At 38.5% G+C, this 27,110-nt stretch overlaps 1 protein-coding gene across 4 annotated transcripts in view; it reads left to right on the forward strand.

Annotated features, from left to right (window-relative positions):
* Positions 1–27,110, forward strand: part of AGBL1 (AGBL carboxypeptidase 1) — a 697,725-nt gene that overhangs the window by 378,704 nt on the left and 291,911 nt on the right. For all 4 annotated transcript variants that reach the window (XM_072737248.1, XM_026001309.2, XM_072737250.1 and 1 more), the window contains exons 20-21: positions 10,521–10,652; positions 22,581–22,757. In XM_072737248.1, coding sequence (XP_072593349.1) covers positions 10,521–10,652; positions 22,581–22,757 — 309 coding nt within the window. The remainder of the gene's footprint in view (positions 1–10,520; positions 10,653–22,580; positions 22,758–27,110) is intronic.

A 27,110-nucleotide genomic window follows, 5' to 3' on the forward strand; every position in this document is an offset into this window, starting at 1 on the left:
AGGAGGCACTGAATCTTCTCTTTGTGGAGCTCTCCGCAAGGGCCAGGGGCACAGCTAAGGGGAGGGAGGAAAGCTCTCAGGCTTCTGCAGGCTCCCAGGAAGCTAGGCCAACAGCCTCTTCTAGGCTGTTGTGTTGCAGCTGGCCTGACCATTGTACCCCTGCAAAGAATCTAGGCTTTGGAATTAAGAGAGGTATCCATTCTTCTCTTGGCTCTCACTATCAGAGTGTGTGCTGGTAAAGGGATTTCACAGCTCTTTGAAGAGCTGATTGATTTCCATTTACAACTTATACAAACTAGGCCGCCTTCTGCCAAGGGACAGGGTGGGCATATTTTGGTTTTATCTTTCTCTGGGGCCCAGTGGAACAGAATTTTTAGCTACTTAAATGATTTTCCTGGTCTTATTCTGTCCCTCTGGCATATGTTTTTAGTTAATCAGTTTCTTTTAAAAGACACAAAAGGAGAGAACAGGAAGGGATGGCATGCCTCTTTCTAAAACCTTGTCCTCGGGGCAATGAGATACACTATACACACTATTTATTTCCATTTTATTCCTCAGAAGTGGCAGAAGGACAAGTGTTATTTTTCATCATTTTCATGGATTCATGCTAAGTTACTGCATCTAGAATTCCCCTTTTTTTCATGTGTAAGGGTATGATAGGTAAAAAATAAATCTTACTGCCATAGTTGAGGGATGGGGACAGAATGTTCGTGGAGGTCCTGGGTGAAAATAATTTATATTTGATTCCATATTCTTTTATTTAAAATTTTTCCCACTCTATCAGAACACATTTTAAACAGTGCTTCTCTAACATACCAGAAACCATGTTTTATAGGTATTTTTATAGACGTAAGTAGTCTACATTTAAGTGAATTGCTAAAGTGTCTTGAATAAATTTATGTTGAAAGGCAGATAATTTTTCCTCTTTCTCCCTTGCAAGTCTCTAATGTACCTGTTGTGTATATCACAAGGGTGGAAATCTGGGTTTTTCTATACGCCACAGGGAGGGCCAATCAGATTTTTCAAAAAAGTTTGAGCCAATTCCCTATTTTTCTTTCTTTTTTTTGGGGGGGGGGGAGCAAGGAGGTGGAGTAAAGCTAGGAGATGGAGTACAGAGGACAGTAGGAAGGTAGTTGCCTAAATCAATGTGAAGGTGCCTCTGTCTAGAGCTGGTAGGATGGAGAGGAGTCAAGAAATACATGGAGACAGGACCAGATGGACTAATTTTACCATAAGACTGTTATCTGTGAGGGAGAGCCACAGGTAAAAGTTTGAAAGGAAGACACCATGGACCTGTGCTTCATCTGCTCAATACATATGCTTGAGGAGGGCTGGTTGGTGAGTGGATCAAGGCAGCAAGGTCATGGCCAATGGGATTGGACACCTCAACATTCTAGTCCTAGAAAGTGGGGGTTACCAACTCTAAAACACAGTCCAGCCTAGGCATCCAAGACAACTGACAGTCCCTGAAGATAGGAATGCAAATCAGGAAACTGAGGCAAGCCTCCTTACATGGAGTAGGTAAGCATGGTGGTGGGTCAGCATTTGCACCCACCTTCTGGGTTTATCTAGACAATCTGGACATCCACCATAGGTCAAAAAGATTAGTTTAGACTCCACCTTTTGAAGAAGATGGGGGTCCCAATAACTTATCTATCCCAATTGGGGCTGACACACAAAATGGTAGATTAATACCTTGAGAACCTTGGGAACTGAAACTGAATACTGAATGAGATGGATGGCAGGGGCCCTACCCAGGCTGACAGATCACTGGGACGTTGGCCAAAGGTGGTACCCACGCTGGTGCTTCTCCCCTTTAAAACTGGGGAAAAGGAACAGTTTTAACTACTGAGAAACCTGTCAAGAACTCACTATACAAATGTCCTCTCAGGGCGTTAAGCTCACTGCTCACGGGGGGCCAAGCCAGCCAGAGACAGGGAGTAAAAATTAGCCAAGGTGAGAGTTCAAGGTAAGCTCAGGAGCTCAGTCTTAATTTTGCTAACTGAAAATCTTGTCATACTGCTCTTCATCACTAGTATATCCCACGATTTAAACTTTTTATTGTGTTAAATCTTTGGAGCCAGATGGATCAGAGTCTGAGATAAAACATTGTTTTTTTAAGGGTGGTCATGGGCAAGCCATTTAACATCCTTTAACTTTGCAGAAGTTGAGCTTCCTCTGAAAATTTGGATGATATCCTCCTGGTCAGACTTTCATACTGATTGCAGATGTGTGTCAAATCTTAGCAGTGTGACTGGCACCTACCAGGCAGTCTAGTAAATAGCAGATATTAAATTTATCATTACTAATCAGAAGGGTTAGTTTTGGCTATGTCCAAAACAGAGCCACGTATTAGACTGTATGTTTTGTGTTAATTTTCATGGGCAGTCTTAATGTAATTCAACTATCTTGGAAATAAGGACATTGTAATACATAACACTGGGATGTCAGGAAATGTCCTCCAGCATTTTATAACATGTAATAAAGGGTCCTGCTCTGGACAGTCTCATCGCTGGTTAGTTATTGAAGCTTCTGCTGAGTTTCAGGTGAAATAATCACCGCACATTAGCCATTGGAGAGGGCCCAACTGATTTGTAAGTACAGGCTGCTTTTCCTAAGGCCATGTTGGAACTTTAGCCCGTAATGGCCCAGTTTAAGTAAAAGTGTATCCCTTTAGGAAAGGGAATATAGCATAAAATCCCCTTTCAGGTAGTTGTAGGAATAAATTCTACCCAGGCCCCCCATGGTTCACCTCAGCCATGACTGGATGTTGCTCCCCCTCAGATGAGATACTAAGGAGAGAGCATGACTGCCAGTAACAGATCTGGAAAATTTGGTCTTGCAAACGGGGCTCTTGGAGAACAATTGAATATGCCATCAATATTATTTCCCTCATAGAGATGTTTGTTCCACTCAGGAGCTTGGGCTGAATGCCGCCCACAAAATATTGTGTACAAGTCAGAATCTCCAGGGCTTTAGTGAGCCTTACTTGGTTTAATTAGAAGCATTGCTGTTTTGGGTTTCCATCACATACCCCAGAATGTGCCTTCTCACGGCTCAGCCTCACCTTCATTTTCCTGTGGCAGTGGCATAAATAATGCAGAGGTCTCACTGCTGGGAAGCAGGAACAGGACCCAGATGTCAGGAATGGAAAACACAGCAGCTTAAATCCGTCAGAGCAGAGCAGTAAACACAATCAGGGATGGGTGAGCTGTGAGGAGCAGGGAAACAATCGGTGGGGGGTGTGCATTTGAGATGGGGCTTAACCTCTTACATAAGGGGCCCAATTAGCTTATGGAGGAACAGGAATGGGACCAAGGAATAGAGGCGAAAGGGGAGGAGGGCATTTTAGGAGCATAGTAATGTGGTCCTGAATCATCTCTTTGTTGAGCAAGAGATGATGGAACTCACGATTGCATGAATTAAATTAACCTTGCAATTTAGCTCAGACAAGAATTCACTGGAAAAGGTACTGGGGAGATGCAGAAGAATCTGATTTCAAAATTGTAATCCAATCAACACCAAATACTTTGCCGATGAAGAAAGCGAGACAGGGGAGTCAGTTTAGCCCAGGGCAAGCAGGTTCAGAACTAACCACTCCAGCCCAAGTAAAACACAATTTAAGGAGATGAAACCTCCAAATCTTCATCTCTGCCTATATTCCTTGCCTTGGGGAAAAGCACAGTCATATTGCCTGTTCACTTAATCCAGAAATCCAGGTAGTATCTTTAACCTCTTCCTCATTTGGCCTCTAGATCCATTTCATCTCCAACTCCTGTAGATTTTACTTCCTACCGCTTTCACCCAACATCCTTTCTGTCTTTCAATGTCCTTCCTTAAGCTCCATGCTTCTGCTGCATTAGCTAGGCCCTTGTCATCTCTTGGGCCTGGTGTCAGTCCTCCAGTCTACTTCTAGCATTCCTGTCCTGGCAACCTGACCGTGTTGTTTCTCCTGCCTCAAACACTTTAATGGCTCCTGTACCACCTTCAGGAGAAATGTCCAAACATTCCAGAGTGGTGTGCAAGGATATCACTGATCTGCCTGCTGCCCACATGCAGATATTAATGTCCATTCTCCTTTCCTTTTATCCTTCAGTCATATTCCAAATGCTTGCAGCTCCTCAGATTCTTGGTGCTTTCTTCCTTATTCCATTGGCTTGGACAGCTCTCACTCAGTAGGACTCAACCTAAGATACCCCACCACTCCAGAGAATCCTAGGACCACTACGTTGTATATCCTCATCAGTACCATTTATTTGGAGTGCACAGTGGGAATGATGATCCTGGATTCATGCAATATGTCCCCTTATTTGACTTCTTAGAGACCCTGTACTTACCTCTACTTCTACCCTCCTCTCACTGCAATATGATTTTCTTTTTACTCATGGGATCATCCCAACAAAACACCTCCTGGAAGAGGCAATACAGAATTTTTAAAAGTGTTTTAAAATATGTATTCTGGATTGAACATACTGGGGTTCAAATATTTACTTGCATACTTAAGAGCAGTGCAAACCTGGGTATACCTTGATGAGTTACTTATTTTATATGAAATTCAGTTTTCTTGGCTGCAAAAATGGGGATAATGGTAGCCCTTGCTTCATCATGAGATACTTTAAGTCTTTAGCTCATTGTCTGAAGCATCCTAAATCTTCAGTAAAGTAACTATTGTTTTAGTAAGCACAATGCCATATTATATTAAAATTTTAATTTCTTCTGCCACAAAGCAGATATCTAGTAAATACTTGCTGAATCAATCAATGAATAAGCAAGATACGACCATAGGTTAGTCTGTGGATATTAGAGTGCCATCACTGGGCACACTTCCTACTTACCTGGCACAGAATTTTTTTGAAAGGAAGCATTACATCTTCCCCATAGGAAAGAAAAAGCTCCCTCAACAGAAATAACTTGATCATTTGTCTTGTAATTGCCCCCTATAATTTAGAGGAATACATGTGTCTTATAATTAACAAGCATTTATTTTTAGGAATGTTATTTGAGCAAAAACCAGGACAATGTCGGCACCTCCTCTATTGTGGATCTCCAGAGGCCACTAGAAGTCCCAGGGCTAAGCAATGCTCATTCCCACAGGTGAATAGGTCTATACTTTGTCATTTACCTCAGCTTCCCGAGTCTGTAAGGATCAGAAAAAAAAAGAAAACTCTTTTCTTCAGTTGAATTCAGTATTTAAGGGGCGCCTGTCACCACGAAGGCAAAGCTTCTGGCTTTATTGAGAAATCTGTTGCTAAGACACAGCCTTAATTTGTTTGCACACTTTTCATAAGAATGGTGGGTGTTTAATTCACAGAGAGACACTGAGGTGTAATAGATAAAGGTTAGTGGCAAATTCATGATGGCAGAGGATTAAACCTCCAACATTTCTATTGGTTCCTTTAGGCTAAAGACTTCCAAAGCATGGGCTTAGGTCCAAAGTATCAGCATCACCAGGACTTGCTAGAAATGTAAATTCCCGGGGCCTACCCCAGACTTACTTGAATTGCAGAATTGCTGCGGAGTGGTTTATAATCTGCACTGTGGCACATCTCCCACGTTATTCCAGCACTCAGTAACATGTAAGATCCACTGCTCTAAACTCTTGACAGGACGGAGTGGTTTTCAACCCTCAATACACATTAGAATCACCTGGAAAACTTAAAAAAAAAAAAATCCCACAGCTCTGGCATGACTGCAGACCAATTAAATAAAAATTTCTGGAGGTGGGCTTCAGGCATTGATATTTTTATAATCTCCTCAGGAGATTTTAGTGCACAAACAAGATGGAGAAACACTGGCCTAGGGGGTTTATTTGTTGGAAATAAGAGAGTCTTGGTCAATATAACCCAAGCAATAAGATAGAAAGTTTTGAAGGAAAGAAGTTCTATAATCTTACAGGAACTAGAAAGTACCAGAAGCCCGAACCATTATTTTCCCATCTCTCATTTTTCTCTTTCTACACCCACATTTTCTGTTTTCTATTTTTCTCTATACATCTGCTTGATTATCCCACTCTTTGAGGAACAAGTACTCTACTCCTTCACTGTTTCTGTGTTTTCATTCTGTGTCTTGTATGTGGTTTGACATGTCATTGGACTGACTCCCTCCACCCAAATCTGCTTATCATTTTAGCTCTGGCACTCACAGTGATGTCTAGAATCTGGGCAGATTTATTTTTCTCATAAGACTTCAACTTGAAACAAGAATAAAGGATTCCATTTAAAAAATAAAAACAGTTTCTTATTTTATTGGAGAGAAGAACTATTTAAGAAATACTTTTCTGCTAACAAGGAATTTACAATGTAATTTAAAGACACTCTCACCCCCAGTGTAGTAGTAGCTATCCATTATTGACAATTAGGAGAAAGAGGGAGAGGACAAGAAGGTGAACATACAGAACAATTTCAAGTCCATAAGTCCTTAAACATCTCATACATACTTGGTCTGTCCAAAAACCTGCCTTCTGGCTCTCAATCAAGTCAGTACTCCATGTCCTGCAATAACCTTTTTCCTGAAAATCAGTCCTGTTACCACTAATTCTTCCTTACTTCCATGGCCCACCAACAAAGCAACATAACTTAGCAGCTCTAACCTGCCACAAGAGAGTTAGTCTTCATTTTCTCCTATTGTGACTGGACAGACCATTAACTCACTGTCCCTTTGGTTTTCTTTGACATGTGTGTTTGTTTAGGGCTCCATCCATGCACCCCAAGTGTCCTGGGATGCCATCCCTGCTGTCAACAGCTTCCTATTAATTCAGTGAACTTTAAGGCTTTATTACATACCAAAAAAGTCACCATCTAGTCTAACTTCTCAAACAACAACATCATTGATAGCCATTCATCTGGCTTCTACTGAAACATTTATAGAGAATGGAAGTTTTTAAAAGTGTGCCACAGCATAGCTCTAATCATAGAGTTATTTCTTGCCAGCAATAGATACTCAATAGCTGTTGAATTTAATATAGAGCTGGAATCTATGTCCACATTATCCTTCCTTTTGCCTTCCTGTGCTTTCTGAAGTGATAGCAAGTTATTTATTCAGGTTCCAACTGGAAGAATTTGGAAATTTGTGAGACTCATATCAAGACCCCTTTGAGCCTTCTTTTTTTCTGGGACAAACATCTCCAGTATCTTTAGCTGTTCTTTGTTTACAAACATTCCCATTTTTCTTGGTTTTCCGGTTTTCTGGTTCCTCTTTATTGAGGTGCCCTGGCTTGTTCTAAAACGCCACACTCAGAAATGAAAAACACTACATTAGATATAAATTAGCCAGCATGAGTTACATTGAATGGATTGTTCTCTTAATATATGGCCACTTTACTTCTCCAGAAGCAATTTATGATTAAATTAATTTTTGACATCTGCAGCCTCTGATTTATTCTGAGCAAATTGCCATTGAAAACCTGTGGATCTCTCATTCAAAATCTACTTCTTAGCTAACTGTGTCTATCTTACTTGGGCCACTGCTTGAATCTAATTGTAGGACAGTACATTTATTTCAATTTAAGTATTTCTGTTCTTTTTGCCACTTACAATTTCCACTCTTATTTACTCTATCACTTATCTCAATTCTGCATCATTATTAAATTTGACAAACACCTTCAATTGCCTACTCTGTGTTCTCAACTTAATATGCAAAGGCTACATTTCTAGAGACTAAGGAACCAATGTGAGGTAAGGAGACATACCTCCTTAAAATATTAGGATTTCTGTCTCTTTTTGAAACACACAATGTGTAGGTATCATCTTTTAATTTTAAGTACACAGATCACAGCTCCACAGCTTGATAAACTGCCACAAAATGCACACACCGTGTAACCACCAACCAAATCAGGAAAAAGAACATGACCAGCAACTCAGAAATACCAAACAATAATACCCAACCCCCCTAATTTATGCCACTGCATTAGTTTTGCCTCTTTCTGAAAATCATATAAAAGATATCCTTGGATGTACTCTAGTGTCTAGCTTGCTGGTTTATTCTCAGTGTTGGACAATATTGTGTCAAATGATTTTACCACAATTAATCAATCCATTGTACTGTTCACAGTTTTAAGCTAGTAAAAGTAGTGCTACAATGTACCTTTTTGATATCTTCTGGTCCTTGGTATATGCATTTCTGTCCGGAGGGTTCTAGAATATGTGTATATTCAGCTTTAGAAGACATTCCCAAGTTGTTTGCAAAGGAATGGTATCAATTTACTGTCCACAAACTGGGTTCAAGTGTTTTACTTCTTTCATACTGTGGTCACTGCTTGGTGGTCTTTATCATTATGATATCAGCATCCTCATAACCACTTAGACGCAGTGGCATCTCACTGAGGCACGTAAATTATATTTTCTTGATATTATTGAGGTTGAGTACACTTTTATTTGCTTAATAGCCATTCAGACATTCTCTTTTGTGAAATGTCAATTGAAGATTTTTGCCCATTTAAAAAAAATTGGGTTGTCTCTCTTTTTCTTGTTGAGTACAGAAATATATAGCTGTGCACTATATATGTGTGTGTGTATATGTACATATATATATACATATATATGTTTGATATATGTATTACAAATAGATTATTTCACTCTTTGGTTTGCCTTTTCATATTCTTCATAATGTCTTTGGATGAGCTGAAGTTCTTAATGGACTATGTCTAATTTTTCTGAAAGACTTATTTAATTATTTAAGAGAGAGCAAGAGAGAGTATGAGTGTGAAAAGGGAGGGGGAAACACAGAATCTCAAGCAGATTCTGTGCTGAGCATGGAGCCCAAAGCAGGGTTGGATCTCACAAACCTAAGATCATGAGCTGAGCTGAAATGAAGCATCAGATGCTTAACTGACTGAGTCACCCTAGCACCCCGACTATATCTAATTTTTAAGTATTTTTTTAAAGTATTTTCATTTATGTGTTTTTCTTGTTTGTGTCCTCTAAAAACTCCATTCTAACTCTAAGGTCATACAGAATAGCCTATGTTGTTACGCCCAGGTAGCTTTATAATTTTATCTCTCATATTATGATTTACCATCTGTGTGGAATTTGTGTTTTAACATATTATGAGGGAGGGATATACATTTTTTTTCTACCTTTTTTACATGGGGCAGTAAGTCTTCCAAGACCATTTTTTCCCTACAGCACCAGAGTATCAACTTTGTCATAAATTAAGTGACTATATGTGAGAGTCCTTTTCTGAAATATCTATTTTCCTCCACTGATTGATTTATGTATTCTTTTATCAGTAATACTATGTATGAAATACTGTAACTTCAAAACAAGTTTTGATATCTCTAAATAATTTGTCCAGTATTCTCATTCTTTGTCAAGACTGCCTCAGTCATTCTTGGCTGTTTGTACTTCTGTTTTGGCTTGGGATCAGTTTGTGAGTTTCCACAAAATAAAAACAAAACAAAATGAAACACCCTCTGTGTCTTTGATACTGCATTGAATCTAGGTAGATAAATTAGCTGAGAATTAAAAATTTTCATTTTTCTCAATAATGTGTCCTGCACATCTTTAAAGTTATTCTTATGAGATTAATGATTTTCTGCTATTTTAAATCCTATTTTTAAATTCAGATTTTTATTTGTATATTGATAGTGTATATAAATGGACTTGACTTTTAGATATTGACCTTCTAACCTGTGATTTTGTATGTACCCACAGATGTTTGATATTCTATGTTTCACAACATTTATGTAGGAAAATACAGTGTTATTTACTCCTTTCAAAAATTGTACCTTTTAATTTTTCTCTTGCATTTTTTTTTTATTTTATCAATTGTATGATCAAAAGCAATTGATAGCACCAGGTCTCTTTCTGATTTCAGGAAGGAAACACAATATTTCATTAAATTATACTACAGTATATAGGACACTCACAGTGTCTGCCCAATATCATTTCAGAATTGTTATGGACAAGTGACTACTGTGTCCATCCTACTCTATCTCTTTCAACCATGAGTGTTTTATTGGGAGTAATGTTTCCTCATTCTGCCATTGTATGTAGGTGAGTAGAAGGCAGATGACTGGCTTTTTTAGTTCATAGATCAGGAAGAGGCACATATGAGGTCTGGAAACCATCACGGAAGTTTGGACTGGGGGTCTGATACTGTGTTAGGATGGGTGTTCAGGGAGGCTTCCTTGGGAGGGAGATGAGTATAGTTTAAATGTGGAAGAAAGGGTAGTAAATATTTAGATTAAGAACACAGCTTATTGTAGCAGTTAGCTTTTGCTGGATATCAAACAACCTCAAAACTTGGTGGCTTAAGCAAAAACTATGCATTATTTCTAATGATACTGTGTGAGAATCATCCAGGTACACTGGGCAGGTCTTTGGGTCTGAGTTAGATGGATTCATTCACAGGTCTAGGGTTGGATTTACCAATACAACTCTTACCAAGATTACCAATGATCCACATGTGACTGGTTCTGTTAAGTAAACAGTATCTATCTGAGAAAGTTGACACTTGAGACTTTTAAGAAACCAATAGACATGATCTGGATTTTTTTTTCCTCCTTTGTTTGATCATTGTAGGTCTTCTGTGATTTCCATGGCCACTCTCAAAAAAAGAATGTGTTCCTTTATGGCTGTAGCATCAAGGAGACTTTGTGGCAAGCAGAGTCTACTGTGGGCACATCAACTATCTCAGAAGACATCACCTACAGGGTAAGCCACTGGGGAGAATGACTTAAGACATTTTGTGTCCATATTCTTGCCTTTGAGACACACACTCCACCCATTTTTCCCCTAAATAAGCATTTTGATTATTTTAACTATAGGATTATAATGTAAGCAGGTTGGAAGCATATGTAATCTCTCTAAATTTTTTGATGAATAATGACTGTATTACCTGGTTTTGTTTTCTATATGATATGATATAGTGCAAAGGGCATAAGAATTGGAGACAGGAAACCTCATTTTAATGCCTGGCTTTACAATTATTAACTGTGCACCTAGGAGTCCTTAACATCACCTCTCTGAACCATCATTTGTCACCTGTGAAATGAGGAGGATAAAAATACTGCTTCTGTTTCATGTTTATGAGAGCAACAAAATGATATTGAATATGAAAGGATTTTATATAACTATGAAGGAATGAAAAAATGTAAAACAGACCATCTGCATCCCTCTGTATAAGCATGCTCTAAAAAGCAGAGCAGTGATCCACTGAAACTAATTTTGTTATTTCCTGGGTTCCAGTGGTTAGAGCTCAGCTATACCCCCACTGAACCAAAAACAAAGTTAAGGATGGGTAAAGAAGGATGGACTTTCCTGTCTGGATAAAAGGAATCAGGGAGAAGTAGATGAGGCAGCGTTGTCCAAACACAAAATAAAAACTGGCCTTTATTTCAAATGTATAAAGAAAACGAAGAAAAACTATTGGATTGGAAAAGTCTACAGTTCTCCAGTGTCCTTCTCCTTTACTTTCACACAGAACACTTTACTTCTGATATTTCTGGTCACCAGATATGTGGGAGTTTCACCCCACCAAGCACTTCTGAGCTTGGTTTCCTACAATTTAACTCAATCCTCACACTGTCTATCCAGAGACAGTATCACATCCCACAACTTAAGGACTCAGTCCCACAAAACTGCTTCTACTTTTGATGCTTGACACGAGTAGGTGGTCCCATATTACCCACAACTTCTGTCCAGCTTACCTGTATATTGGAAGGTCCCATGACCTACCCCCTGCCTTGAATTCAATTTTATTTGCTAGAATGGCTCAGAGAACTCAGGGAAGCACTTACTTACATTTACCAGTTTATTAAAGTGTATGATAAAGGATGCAGATGAACAGCCAGATAAGAAATACATAGGGTCAAGACTGGGAGGGTCCCAAGTAGAGGAGCTTCTGTCCCTGTGGAGTCAGGGCTGAGTATAATCCTCCTGGCATGTGGATGTGTTCACCAACCTGGAAGCTTTCTGAACCCCATACTATTGAGATTTTCTGGCAACTTCATGTAACTGTGACCAATTATTAATTATTTTCCAGTCCTTCTCCCCCACTTCTAGAGAACTGAGGATAGTCTGATCCAGGAGGCCACTTGGAATCACCTCATTAGACAAAAGATGCTCCTAATGTTCTTATCAGTTAGGAATTTACAAAGGTTTTAGGACCTGCATGTCAGGAACTGAGGATGAGGGACAAATCTGTATTTCCTACTATAAATTACAATATCACAATTATCATGGTACCTACCCCTTCCAAATCCTTTTTTCCCTCCTTTCCCTTATAATTTCCCCTCCTTTCCCCTATAATCTTTTTCACTATTTCTTATATTTCCCATATGAGTGAAACCATATAGTGATTGTCCTTCTCCAATTGACTTACTTCACTCAGCATAATACCCTCCAGTTCCATCCACATCTGAGCAAATGGTGGGTATTCATCCTTTCTAATGGCTGAATAGTATTCTATTGTATATATAGACCACATCTTCTTTATCCATTCATCTGTCAATGGACATTGAGGATCCTTCCACAGTTTGGCTATTGTGGCCATTGGTGCTTTAAACATCGGGATGCAGGTGTCCCAGCATTTCACTGTATCTGTATCTTTAGGGTAAATCTCCAGTAGTGCAATTGCTGGGTCATAGGGTAGCTGTATTTCTAACTCTTTGAGGAACCTCCACACAGTTTTCCAGAGTGGCTGCACCATTTCACATTTCCACCAACAGTGCAAGAGGGTTCCCCTTTCTCCACATCCTCTCCAACATTTGCTATTTCCTGTCTTGTTAATTTTCCCCATTCTCCCTGGTGTGAGGTGGTATCTCATTGTAGTTTTGATTTGTATTTCCCTGATGGCAAGTGATGCAGAGCATTTTTTTTAAAGATTTTATTTATTTATTCATGAGAGATAGATAGAGAGGTAGAGACACAGGAAGAGGGAGAAGCAGGCTCCATGCAGGGAGCCTGATGTGGGACTCAATCCTGGGTCTCAAGGATCAGGCCCTGGGCCAAAGGCAAATGCGCAACCACTGAGCCACCCTGGCGACCCAATGCAGAGAGTTTTATGTGCTTATTGGCTGTATGTATATTTTCTTTGATGAAATTTCTGTTCATGTCTTTTGGCCATTTCATGATTGGATTATTTGTTTCTTGGGTGTTGAGTTTAATAAGTTGTTTAGTTGGGTATTTTAATATTGTTCTCTCAGTAAGTAATAGAACAACCAAAAAAAAAAAAAAAAGTAACTAGAAGAGTCCTGAATGGTTCAGTTGGTTAAGCGTCTGTCCTCCACTAAGATCATGATGCCAGGGTCCTAGGATCAAGCCCCACATCAGGCTCCCTGCTCAGTGGGGAGCCTGCTTCTCCTTCTCCTTCTGCTCTTTCTCACTATCTTTGTCTCTCTCAAATAAACAAATAAAATCTTTTTTTAAAAGAAAAAGAAAAAGAAAAATTATTAACTAGAGAATACCTGACCTGATTGATACATAGGTAACAATTCTCAAAGCAGAAAAATACACATTGTTTTTGAGTCCACATCAAAATTATCCTAGGTAGACCATATGCTAGGCTATAAAATAAGTCTCAGTTTTATTTTTTTTTTTTTATTTTTTTTTTTAATTTTTAAGTCTCAGTTTTAAAAGATGAAGACCGATAGTTATATTTATCAGTTATATTTATTTACAATGAGAGAATTAAATTGTAAATCACCTTTTGTAAGATTCTAGGAGATGTCTGAATATTCCAAAATAACATATCCCAAAATAATTCATGGACCTAAGAAGAAATCAGATGGGAAACTAGCAAATGTCCTAAACTGAATAAAAATAAAAATATATAGTATATCAAAATGTATGGTATACAGCTAAAATAGTGCTTAGAGAAAAGTTGTAGTTTTGAATGTTTCTATTAGAAAAGTGGAAAGATCTAGGGTGCCTGGGTGACTCAGATGGTTAAGCATCTGCCTTGGGCTCAGTTCATGATCTCCAGGTCCTGGGACCAAGCCACATGTCAGGTTCCTGGCTCAGTAGGGAGTCTGTGAGTCTGCTTACCTTCTCCCTCTGCCCCTCCCCTCTGCTCCTATGTGCTCTCTCTCTTTCTCAAATGAATAAAGTCTTTTAAAGAAAAGAAAGGTGGAAGATCTAAAGTTAGCAATCTAAATTTTTACCTCTGCAATCAAGAAAAAGATAACCAAATTAAACTCAAGGCATGTAGAAGAAAAAAAGAAAGAAAAAAAAAAAAAAAGCCAAACTGAAAATCAATGAAATAGAAAACATACAAAGAGTGATAATCCTGGATACATGTTTGGTTTCTAGAATGATCAACAAAATGATAACCCTTCAGTTAGACTAATAAAAGAAAGACACAAGTTACCAAAATCTGAAATGAAAGGAGGCATCACAATAGACATTCCAAATGTGAAAGAATATTATTGACAACCATATACCAACAAATGGACAAATCCTTAGGAGGATGCAAATTACCAAGACTAACTTAAGAAGGCATGTAAAATCTGATAAGGCCTATTTTGAGTAAATAAATTATATTACTAGTTTAAAATCTCCCACAAATACAATATGGCCCTGATGGGTGAATTCTATCAAACTCTTAAGAAATAAATAGTACTAATTTGTAAACAAATTGGTTTTCAAAAATAGAGGAAAAACACTTCCCAATTCATTTTATGTGAGCTGTACTATTCTGATACCAAAGCCAGAAAAGACATCACAAGAAAAGAAAACCAAAATGTCGCAAGCATCTATCTGAAAATCCTTTACAACATCTTAACAAGTCAAATGCAGCAGCATATAAAAATTATCATTCACTGTAACAATGTGGAGTTCATCTCATGAATGCAAGGTTGGCTTAACTTAAAAAAATAAAATGCCATTCTACTTCTTATAAATAAGCAAATGGAAAAGCTACATAATTATCTCAATAGATGTGGAAAAGAATCATTTGACAAAATTGAACATCTCTTCAAAATAAAATTTCACAATGACCTAGGAACAGAAAGGGAATTTTTCAACCTCAAGTGGAGCATTTAGAGAAAAGTCTTATAGTTACCATCATGCTCAATGGTGAAATACAAAATACTTTTTCTAGAAGATCCAGAATAAGGCAAGAATATTTGCTTTCACAATTTTTATTCAACATTTTACTGTGTATTCTAGTTAGTATAATAAGACAAGAAGACTACTAAAAAGCAGTATATGGGGGGCACCTGGATGGCTCAGGGCTTGAGTATCTGCCTTTGGCTCACATTGTGATCCCAGGGTCCTGGAATCAAGTCCCATATCAGGATCCCTGCAGGGAGCCTGCTTCTCCCTCTGCCTGTCTCTGCCTCTCTGTGTCTGTCATGAATAAATCAATAAAATCTTAAAAAATGAATAAGCATATTGGAAAAAAATCGAAACTATCTTTATTCACAGGTATAGTATTTTATGTATAATATCCTAAGAAATTTACAAAATGAACTACTAGAGTTAATATGCAAGTTTAAGAAGATAGCAAAATGCATGATCAATTATCAAATTCATGTTATTTCTATACAGTAGCAATGAATAATCCAGAAATGAAATTAGGGGAAAAATCCATTTGCACTAGTTTCAAAAAGATCAAAGTCAATTAGAAATAAATTGAATAAAAATGCACTATGTGTACACTGAAAACCACAAAACATTGTTGAGAGGAATTAAAGGTGACCTGGACAAATGGAGAAATATACCAAGTCCCTGGATTGGAACACTCAATGATTTTGAGATGACTATTTTCCCTAAATATTCCTATAGAGTCAATACAATTCCTATCAAAATATCAGCAGGCTTTTTTGTTGATATTGATCATTAGATTTATGTGGAAATGCTAAAGGAACCAGAATAGCCAAAGAAACGACATAAAAGAAGAAGAAAGCTGGAGTATTTACCTTACATGATTTGAAAACTTTACATGATTTCAAAACTATTAGGATACAGTAATTATGAATCTCTGGTATTGGCATAAGGATAGACCTATAGATTTATAGACTAGAATAGAAGGAAAAGAAATAAATAGTCACACATTTGTGGTCAATTTATTCTTGACGACAATGCCAAGGCAATTCAGTAAAGAAGAGAGGAGGACAGTCTATCCAACAAATAATGCTGAAACGATTAGGTAACCACGTGGCAAAATAAGAATTTAGATATTTACTTAATACCATACACAAAATTTAACTTAAAATAAAAAATAAACCTAAATTTAAGGACTCACCTATAAATCTTATAGAATGCCACCTACTAGAAAATCTTTATATTTTGTCTGCTTTGATTAGTCAAAGCTATCTTAGGTAGAACCCCCTAAAAAAGAAAAAGTTGAGGGGTGCCTTGGTGGCTCAGTTGGTTAAGCATGTGTCTTCAGCTCAGATCATGATCACTGAGTCCTGGGAATAAGTCCTGCATCAGGCTTCCTGCTCAGTGGGGGGTCTGCTTCTTATTCTCTCTGTCTCTGTCTTTCTCTCCCCCCTCCCCATCACTCATTCTCTTTTTCTCAAATAGATGAATGAATTGCATGAATGAATGAATGAATGAATGAATAAATAAATAAATAAAATCTTTTAAAAAAAGAAAAGGTTGATAAATTGGGCTTTATCAAACATATAGAGTTTTACTCTTCAAAAGTCCCTATTAAGAAACTAGAAGATGAACCATAGACTGGGAAAAATATTTGCAAATCATGTTTCTAAATAATAGACTTATATCCAGAATATGTAAATTTTTACAAGTCAAAAATAAGAAAAAAACACTTAAAAAGCAAAAGTTATGATTGAACATCTCAACAAAGACAATGTATACATAGTTAATATTAACAATATCTTTATTCATCAAGTAATTGCAAATTAAAACCATAATGGGATAGCACTACACAATGACTAGAATGAACATAATAAAAAAGACTAGAAATATCCAGCTTTGGGGAAGGTTGTGTTTAGAAACCAGAACCATCACTTGTCATTGGTAGAAATGTAAAAGGGAAAACACTTTGTTTCTTCAAAGTGAAGCATACTTTTAATGCACAATCCAACAATGCCATTCCTCTGTATCCACCCAAGAGAAGCAAAGACCTACATCCACAAAAAGACTTGTACATAAATGCCCTTAGCAGCATTATTACACGGTATTCTGAAACTGGAAACAATGCAAACAAGTCCACCAACTTGTGAATTAATAAACATATAGACTCTTCATATTCAAACAATGCAAACAGGTCCACCAACTTCTGAATGATTAAATATGGATTCTTCATATTCATACAAAGGAAACTCATCTAGCAATAAGAAGGAACTAACTACTGATACATGTAACAATGTAAACTTAAAAAGAAGTCAGAGGAAAACAAAAAATGTAAGGTTTAATTTATATGACATTTCTTATATAGGCAAAAATTACAGTTAAGAAGCAGATCAGGGGTTGCCTAGGGTAGGATGGACCAGAATTGAACATGAGAGACATGTTTGTATGGTGATGAAAGTGTTTGAAAACTGGATTGTTGGTAATGGCTGCAAAACTAAATATATTTCTTAAAAATCATCAAACTGTTCACTTAACTCAATAGAACTGATATACATATTTTTTAAAAGTAAACATTTATTGATTAACTGCCATGTGCCAAGCACTGTGCTAGGTAGTTACATAACAAAACTGAACAAAGCATGGACTTCTAAGAAATAACAGTTGGAAAAAAAAAAAAAAAAAGAAATAACAGTTGGAGAGAGAGGCAGATTATCAGAAACTTAAAAGGACAGAATAATAAATACAAGAATGGAAATACTAGGAGGTAAGACAGAAGGGATTGATTAACTCTCTATTGGTGCATAGTTGAGTGGATGATCCCAGCTGGCTTCAGTGGACAAGGTTTTGAAGGGCAGATATGGATAAGCACTGTTAGGATATTTCTAGAAAAAGAAATCAAATATCACAAATGTTTTTTTTTTTTTTTAAGATTTAATTTATTTATTTGAGAGAGAGGGAGAGAGAGAGAGTACACAGAGGGAGAGAGAGGGAGAGGGAGAAGCCTACTCCTCCTGAGCAGGGAACCCAATGTGGGGCTCAATGTAGGGCTTGATCCTAGGACCCCAGGATCATAACCTGAGCTGAAGACAGACACTTAACCAAATAAGCCACCCAGGCACTCCTCACAAATGATTTTTAATCAAGTTTGATTTCAAGAGAAATCTGAAGAAATAGAATGACATGAATTCTGTGACAATTAAAACTTGAGCCTTTTACCGTTAGTTGTAGATCACAGTGAATTGAGAAGTGGATTGAAATCAGTTCTTCAGCATCTCTCCTTGGGAAGCATCTCTTGTTAATGACATTTCCTGGCATTGATCTTCTTCATAAATTTCCAGTTGTGAGCAGTTGCAAAGATAACACCTGTGGGTACTACTTACACAGTGACGAGCATGTGCCAGGCACTGTTCAAAGCACCTATGTACGTTCATTCTTTTCATCATCCCAACTACAGTGTATTCTTGGATAGTGTGTAGCAATAAGATATACTTAACTGATGTTTGTGGAGTGAATAGCATCCCATTTTACACATGAAGGGAGATGCAGAGATGAGCTAAAATGTCTAAAGGTCCCATTGATAGCAAGAGCTGGCATGGGGACCTGGTGACTCAGCACCAGAGCTGACCTCAGAGGTCTTCTAAAGTGTGTGCTCTATGAGACTGAAACTAAACCGTGAGTCAACTGAACTGCTCTGCAGTTCAAAATGAAAGAGGCAGTCAACCCTGGAATGAGCCCTTTTTGGGTGCTTGGTAAACAGGGGATTATCTCAGTGACCAGAAGGGAAATCTATAATGCAAAGAGAGGTATTAAAAACTTCTTTCCATCTTGGAAGTTTGAATATTTGAGCAGAGTCACTCCTCCTGCCCTTCTAAACGTTCACCCATGAGCAAAGTCCACTCTGAAGAGCACAATAGCAACACTGTATATTTACTGAGGGTCCCAATTGCTTTACCCCATTACTCAGGGTAGGGACTATTCTTACCCCTCTCTTTCAATGATGACAAAAATGAGTTAGCAGAGTTAAATGACCTGTTCAAGTCAAACCACAGAGTGTGAATCCAGGATTCATAGTGTTGACCCCTGGTCCCAACCATGCCCTTGCCACATGCTTAATTCAGAGAAAACAGAAGACATTTGAGTTCTGTAGGATTGATCATGAGGAACCAGAGCTGCAGAAATGACCTCTCTCTGGAAATGGCTCTGAGCTAGGAGCTGTCTGGTGAGTTCATGGCTTATCTTTGAGAGTTATATTTTCTGTGAATTTAGGAAACCATACAGGGCTTGGAAGAGTCAGCCGAAAGCAGATGAATTGAAATGCAACTCAGGCTTCTACAGTGTGCCTCAAAATCAGAATTAAGGAATCAGGGTCATCCCTTCGCCCGTCAGCTGAGACTGCTCTTGACCCAACTGTTCCTGGACAAAGGCATTCAGTGTCTATGATGATGCAGAAGACTCATTCTTAGGACTTCTTCATATCTAGTATTTTAATCCCTGCCAGGTCTGTGTTGAGACCATGCTAAATGCCAGATCCTGAGCCACGCTCTGTATGTACATTATGTCATTCCTTCCTGTGTTCCTTTACATGCCCATGGGGTATAATACCTATTGAAGAAGTAGTTTTTGCAGTGACTAAACTAAGCTCATATGATCTGAATTAGAGCATCTGAGTTGACATTCTGAATTTGTCCTTACTAACTCTGTGACCATTGAAAAGATACCTGTTTGGCCTCTGTATTATGAGATAACAGAACTTACTTCAAAGACTTGTGATGATTAAAAAGAGCAAATGCATGTAAAATAAGTGTTCAGTGAAAAGGTATCTATTATAATTTTCAAGTTTTGGAAACCTAGATGAAGGGCACAGAGCAAGTGGTAGGGAAAGAATGGAATGTCCCAAGTTTTTTTCCATCCAAGATGGGAAATCCCTGGGAGCATTGAAACAAGGCTCTAGTGGATCAATTCATATGTAGAGTTCATCTATTTCTTATTCATTTACAAAACAGAACAAGACCATCTCCAAGTATTATAGCTATAATTATCTTCATTTCTCACTCTGACATAGATCAATTTGTGTGAAATAAAAAGATAAATGGAATCAGGACTTTATTATCAATGCTGTAGTAGTTTGGGAGTCCGTTATTTAATGAATGGAAAACTGTTGCTGTGGACATGTAGGAGAGATACTCCAACTGCATCCTGTAAAGCCCACATTCTCCAGGCTCCAATGAAGGGATCATAGCTTGTAGAGCTTTCTAAGATACCTACTATTAAATTGAATATGTGGTCATTTGTGCAGGAATGGTATGAGCTAAGAAAATCAGGTTCACTTAAGTAAGAAAGGAGAGACCATTTAAGTAACATCCAATTAGACTTTTTACAGCAAGATAAAACATTGATAAATTAAAACTATTTCCAGGGCGCGTGGGTGGCTTAGTTGGATAAGCGTTTGCCTTCAGCTAGGTCATGATCTTGGGTCCCTTGTGGGTCTTCTTGCTCAGCAGGGAGTCAGCTTCTCCTTCTCCCTCTGCCCCTCCTCTTTGCTCCTGCTCTCTCTCTCTAATAAATAAACAAATAAAATCTTTTAAAAAATGTAAAACTATTTTCAAGTATCTTAATCACTCTAGTTGCTACCATCTATCTATCTATCACTATCTATCATCTATCTATCTATCATCTATCTATCTATCTATCTATCTATCATCTATCTATCATCTACCTATCTATATCATCTATCATCTACACGCACTATATGTGTTACAAATAGCATACATATACATATATTATATTTATGTCTATTTAAGCAGTCCCCTAAGGGTCTGTGCTAGCAGATTCTATTTATTTCAGCAAATAATTATGGAGTGCACTCTATGTGCTGCACAGCTTTGTGTGCAGAGATTTTCCTGTGAATGAGACACAGACCTGCCCTTATGGAACCTCTGGGCTGCAGAGGAGATAGAAAATAAACAGCTAATTACATGAACATTAATTTTACTGTAATTGTGATGAACACTTGAAGGAGAAAAATGGGGTGAAGGGATCACAGGCAAAGAGGGACGAAGTGGATAGATGAAATCAATTATGGGGGCAATTGTGGAAACTCAAGCAAGGACATTAGCAGCTTATTTCCCTGGTTCAGATGATGCTAATAGGTCTGCAGACTATGTGGAAACTTAAAGATCATACTAAATCATATGAATAATTATGTGAATATATACATATATCATAGGTAATTTATAATATAATTAATAATTGTATTAATTTTTATGTTATATAATTAAGTTATATTAAGCATGGGGACAGTAAGAACCCAGGGATATTAAGATATTTGCTCAATGTTATAGAAATTAACAAAATTGCATTTCCTTAAAAATAATTTCTTAATTCATATTCTCATTTTGCTGCTCTATTTTCTCCCCACAGCTTGTCCAAAAGCCTGAAGTTTCACTGTTTGTTATCTAATGTACATAATTTTATATTATGTGCTAGTTTATGGATATTCTGTGGGCAGTGAAGTAGAGAACCCTTTTTGCTAATGTCACAGAAGTGACAGTATTTCCACTAACCCAAGGACCTGGCATACTATCAATTCTTGAGTCATTGTCCTTGGTTGAGGGAGGTCCGATGACTAGAAGCCCCCTTTCTGTCAATTAGAGAGGGGCAAAGATCTACAGATGCTTTCTAAATATAGATTAAGTGGTCTCACATAATTTTTTCTACTCTAGGAAATGGTGGGATAGGAGAACCCAGAGAGGAGTTCACTTGGGTGGCCTAGTCAGTTGAGTGTCTGACTCTTGGTTTCGGCTCAGGTCCTGCCAGGCTCTGTGCTCAGTGCAGAGTTTGCTGGAAATTATCTCCCTCTTCCTCTGCTCTTCCCCCTGCTCACACACATGCTCTCTGTCCCTAACATAAATAAACAAAATAGTAGCTGGATAGCTACTCTTTTTTTTATTAAAAAAAAAAAAAAAAAGCACCCAGAGAGGATGTATTTTTAGTTTTGTAACTGGTCCAGCCTCAGATTTATGTATCACAAGATGGGACTGGGAAGTTCATTTTGGCAATCATACTCTTTTAGAAAACATTATATGCCACCTTTCATGATCATCAATGACTTGTATATCTTAGAAGGATAAGTGAATAGTTCTTAGTCTAACTTTGACCTAGAAAACCATGAGATTGGGTGAAGTCACTCTGTAAATTTCAGTCCTTGTGAAATCTGTGGCTTTCCATCGAGTTCAATACAGTGATGTATGAGGCTGAATGTATGTAGGTGCAACATCAGTCCACAGTGATGCTGAAACACGGCACTGAAAAATTATGGTCTTTGGAGTTGGTGGTTAGCATTTGGATCTCATTCTAGCCTCTTTGTAGTGGGACTTATTCTATTTCTTTCTTACTTTTCTAAGCCTCAGTCTCCTCATTTAAGGCCAAACAATGACAAACCCATAGTATCCATTTCTTAGGATTGATGTAAGATTTGCAGTAGTATATATTAAGTGTTTTATATATCAAGATGCTTAATAAATGCTGAGATGTTATATTTTTATGATGCATATCCCCAGCTCATCATAGTTTTATTTATTTATTTATTTTTTGTAGACTCTTCCCAAAATCCTTGATAAGCTAGCCCCAGCATTCACGATGAGCAGCTGCAGCTTTCTTGTGGAGAAATCACGAGCCTCCACTGCCCGGGTGGTGGTATGGAGAGAGATGGGGGTGTCTAGAAGCTACACCATGGAGAGCAGCTACTGTGGTTGCAACCAGGGGCCCTATCAGGTATGTGAGGCTCCAGCATAAGCATACTTTCTGACTAGCAGTGATATACTATAATTGGGGTGGGGGGGTAGTAGCTATCAAAGACCATTCATTTTTTCTTTCTCTCCTGAAAGTGGAAGAAGTCTCCACATAGTCTGGCCCACAACCTGATCTTTCAGAACTAGTTCAATGATCTCCTTCACTGGCAGCACAGTCTGTGTTGATCCTGCAAGCAATTTGTACGTGCCTGCTGATTTGGTTTCTTAGTCATCTGCCCTGGCCAGAAAGTGGCAGGGAGCCTCCCTCAGACATGCACCCCCAGCTCTTATGGAACCTCTGCCTGGCCCTGTTATGTGCATGGGGATCTCTTGTTACCTTTTACACCAGGCCACTAGTTCCCCTTGCATCATCAAGGTCATAGGTTGGCACACACATACTGTCCTTTACATCTGTGTATTATACGCCTCTATCTTATGTGCTTATCTAAATCACCAGCCCTCTGTTACCCTGCTGTCACCAGAGTACACAGAAGTGAGTACATGACATGCATCTGGTACTCAGGCTTTAGTGTCAAGGGAAAGGCTCATATAAATCACATTCTTCCTACAGCTATATTAACTGCATGAGCAGCTGGATAGCTACTCTAGCAGGCTACTCTAGCTGTTTTTCCCACTCCCCCACTAGAGGAGCATAAATAAGGAACATTGTGACAGTGCCATGGTAATAGATTCTTTTACATTTGTTAGGCAAGCTGACAGACTTCCGTTCAACCCCAAGGATACCTGGACCTTACCAGCATTAAAGCTCATTGTGTTGGCTTTGATATTCTCCTGGAACAGCCAGGAAGCACTTGGCATCTACATGGTCCTGTGCTTGTGAAAATCTGTTAGCTATCAAAGGGAGTATAGGGAGTGACAGCTGATGAATATTATCTAACTTCCTACCTGGCCAAAGATACACAGGGCTATCGAACCATTGGTTGTGACCTATTACTTTTGTTAAATAACCATTTAGTCTAAACAAATGCTCAAAATAAATGTTCTGTTATTGAATTAATCAATTATTAGATTGAATTCATCCATTTTACGCACATGAATGTCAATGCAGAATAAGAAGAGATCATTCATTGATGGTGCATGGAATTAAGCACAAAAGACCTCACTTTTTCACTGATTAGTGGTTCTGCAAGCCACATACTGCTATGAACCTGTGTGTCATGTTATCAGATACTGATAATCCTAAATATTCCATTCCTCCCCACTGTGTAAGAGTTTTGTAAAGGCCAAAAGAGAATGCAGATAGGAATGTAGTTGGAAGTTACATCATCAGGAATATGTTCAGTTTCTTGGCATTCAAAGCCCATAGGATTGGGAAAAATAAGCTTGGAAAATTGTGACTCTAAAGCCTTATGGATATAGGGGCCAATCGCTTGTTTAAAGGACAGCATGTATCCTTCACAGATCAATTGGATTGGTGACTTTCATTGATTTCTTTCTCCAAACACCAGTTCGGGCTAACAGCTTCCAGTCAGATAAGTATCACTGCCATTCACTATAAGTTAACTAGAAACTCAAAGTCCTCCAGAGTTGTTTGAAAACTAAATGACTCATAGGTTCAGGCCCCTACCAACCCTCCATCTTCCTTGTAACACAGAGCTGTTATGAATGAGGGAGAATGAAAGAAGCTTGCCCAACGGGATGGCTTTCACATATCAGCTCAGCATTTGCCCTGTGAAATTGTCCATGTGGCCTTTGCATGAGGTCTTTGTAAGAAAAGATGGAGAAGGAATTGGCTAGAGAAAGCCCTAATGGTGCCAGACCTGGTTTTGCTTTAACAATCCCATTCTCTATATGAAACACCTCTCTGAGTGGATTGGTTTTCTCTTTCCTTTTTTCTGTCCTTACAAACATTGTTGAGTAACTGAGCAGAATTGCAGACAGTGAGTAAGAAGATGGTGAATAATTTTACATATGGGGAGGGGAGCACCCCAGGGAAAGGAAGCCAGCCCAGAGTTGGGTGTTTTGGCGATTTTTGTTTGAGGTGTATAATGAAGTCCATGAGCTATAAAGCAGTATAGAAATTTCCATCCTGAACATATTGCAAATGATTTCTGTACATTGAGACTTAGTCCCAATTGAGTCCTGAGGTTATTATTCTAAGGTCATCTTTCCATTTTTTGTTTAGCATTACCATTTATCCAAAAGATGGAGGATACTTAAATACACCCATGAGGGGCATTCCTTCCTTCCTTCATAAGAATATAAATATTTTTGCAGTTTCTCTGGTTAACGCGGCTTTAAAGTAGTTCCAATCATTTCTCTCCCAGCACACTAAGAATCTGATTTGTTAGTATTGAAATGAAATATCATTTCTTACAGTGACATTTATGTTGGAACTGCATTAAAGAATATAAGCTATTACCTGCAAATAATTATTATTAATATGATATTTTCTCTTCTATTTTCCAGTCTATAGTTGGCTAATTTAAAAAAAAAAAATCTCGCTTTTGTTTCTTCGGAATATAGTCTCTACTGCTAGGTTATACATTTAGATCCATAATTTGTGTCTAATATGGAAGTCCCACCTGCTGAGAGATTTACTTTACCTTTTAGGAACTGGCCCAAAGCTATTGAGGCTGTTGAAGGGAAAAGCCAAAATGGAATTATGCAGCCTCTTGGGACTCATTCTTTTAGAAGTGTCCAGTCTATGTGGGTAGCTGTGTGCTTCACACTGATTGCTACCTGGGGTCACATACATGGTGTGTTTGCACATACGAAAGTATATGACTGGGCCACATGGGCTGCTTGTGGCTTAGGAGGGCAATGTGAACACTCTCACCCAAGCAGCTGTCCACATGCTCATTGGCAATGCTGCTGACTTGTGGGCGGAGTGGGTCTTAGTCAGAGGAAGGAGATGGATGACTCAAGGGAGGTCTAAGGTCTTAACTGATACATAAATCCCCATAACTGCACACTGCCTCCATGGACCCTCCAGCAATTCATCTGCTCCATCACCAACCGAGTGGTTTTTCAGTAACCCAAACCTATTCAACTCACAGTATTGTCCATAATCCTTCATTGTGTCTAGAGAAATCCTGGCTCCTTATTATGACAGGTAACCTTTTACAATCTCATTCATTTTTTGAATGCTCAATATCTTGTTTAGCATAGAATACATGTTGAATCCATATGATGATTGACAAAGGAATGGATAAATAAACAAATGGATGACAATTTCCGTGTAGAGTTAGATGATGGTCCTCTCTGTCTGAAATGGATCATTAGAAAAAGAGGAGGAATTGCCATGGTACAAATGTGATTAGAAACCACTTTTAAGTGGAGAGTTTTAGAGACATTGCAATGAGTAATAATGGAAAATGTGTGGGTAAGAGAGGGAAGTGTACAAACATGCAATGAGGAAAACTTTCAGATCTATTGTTATCTACATGATTTGAGAGCACCCAGAGTAAGGAGATTCTAGTCCAGGTCACTGTCACGTGGCCACATTCTCATAATAAATTATGTTTGGACAGAAGGATTTCTATTTGTGCATAGGGAAGATGCTGGAGTAAGCCTGCCAGATCTCTTTTCAGGACCAGGATGCTCATTTCCCAGCTGCTCCAGCTGTGTCCATCACCAAACATTGTCTATAGCTGATGGAAGTGGACTTGACCAAAGCTATGGCTCCTTCACGTGAGCATCATGCATCCAGTGGTGGGTCTAAGGGATGTACTAAGGTCAGCCTCCTAGCGCAATAGAGAATACTCCACAGGGCCATTCCAGATCCAGAACTCCCGAAGGATTGCCTGGGGTCTCTGTCACAAGTATACTGTGGTTCAGCTTCCTTTTCTGCCCACTTCTGCTTTTTTCACCATTCACAGGTGTTACACTAGTGAGTGCTCCCCAAAAATCTATCTGCAGAGCAACTTATACCTGTATTTCAAAAAGGCCTCGGATTAGGAAACAGGCATTGGAACTAAGTGCTTAGCTATTGAAGATGGTTTGGTAGGGATGAATTTCATACAGGAAACTGAATCACCTTACTTGGCTTTCAGGGCTCCCAATGTCCTCTTCTTCATACTTTGCATCGTTAGCTGTTTAGGGAAGTGACCCCACATAGAATTGGAGACCACAGCTCAGTGCAGGGCCTCTTGCGCTGCTGTTCCCCTGTTCCCTCCAGAAGGGAGGTTGGGTGTATTAATTTCCTGAGGTTGCCATCCCAAATAACCATAATTTGGCGGCTTAAAATCACACAAATGTATTCTTTCACAGTGCTGGAGGCCAGAAGCCTGAAATCAGGGTGCCGACTATGGTATGTTCTTTCTAAAGGCTCCAGGGGAGATTGTCCCATGCCTTTATCTTAGCTTCTGGTGTT

The sequence above is a fragment of the Vulpes vulpes genome, chromosome 14 (assembly GCF_048418805.1).
Source record: "Vulpes vulpes isolate BD-2025 chromosome 14, VulVul3, whole genome shotgun sequence".
NCBI lineage: Eukaryota > Metazoa > Chordata > Mammalia > Carnivora > Canidae > Vulpes > Vulpes vulpes.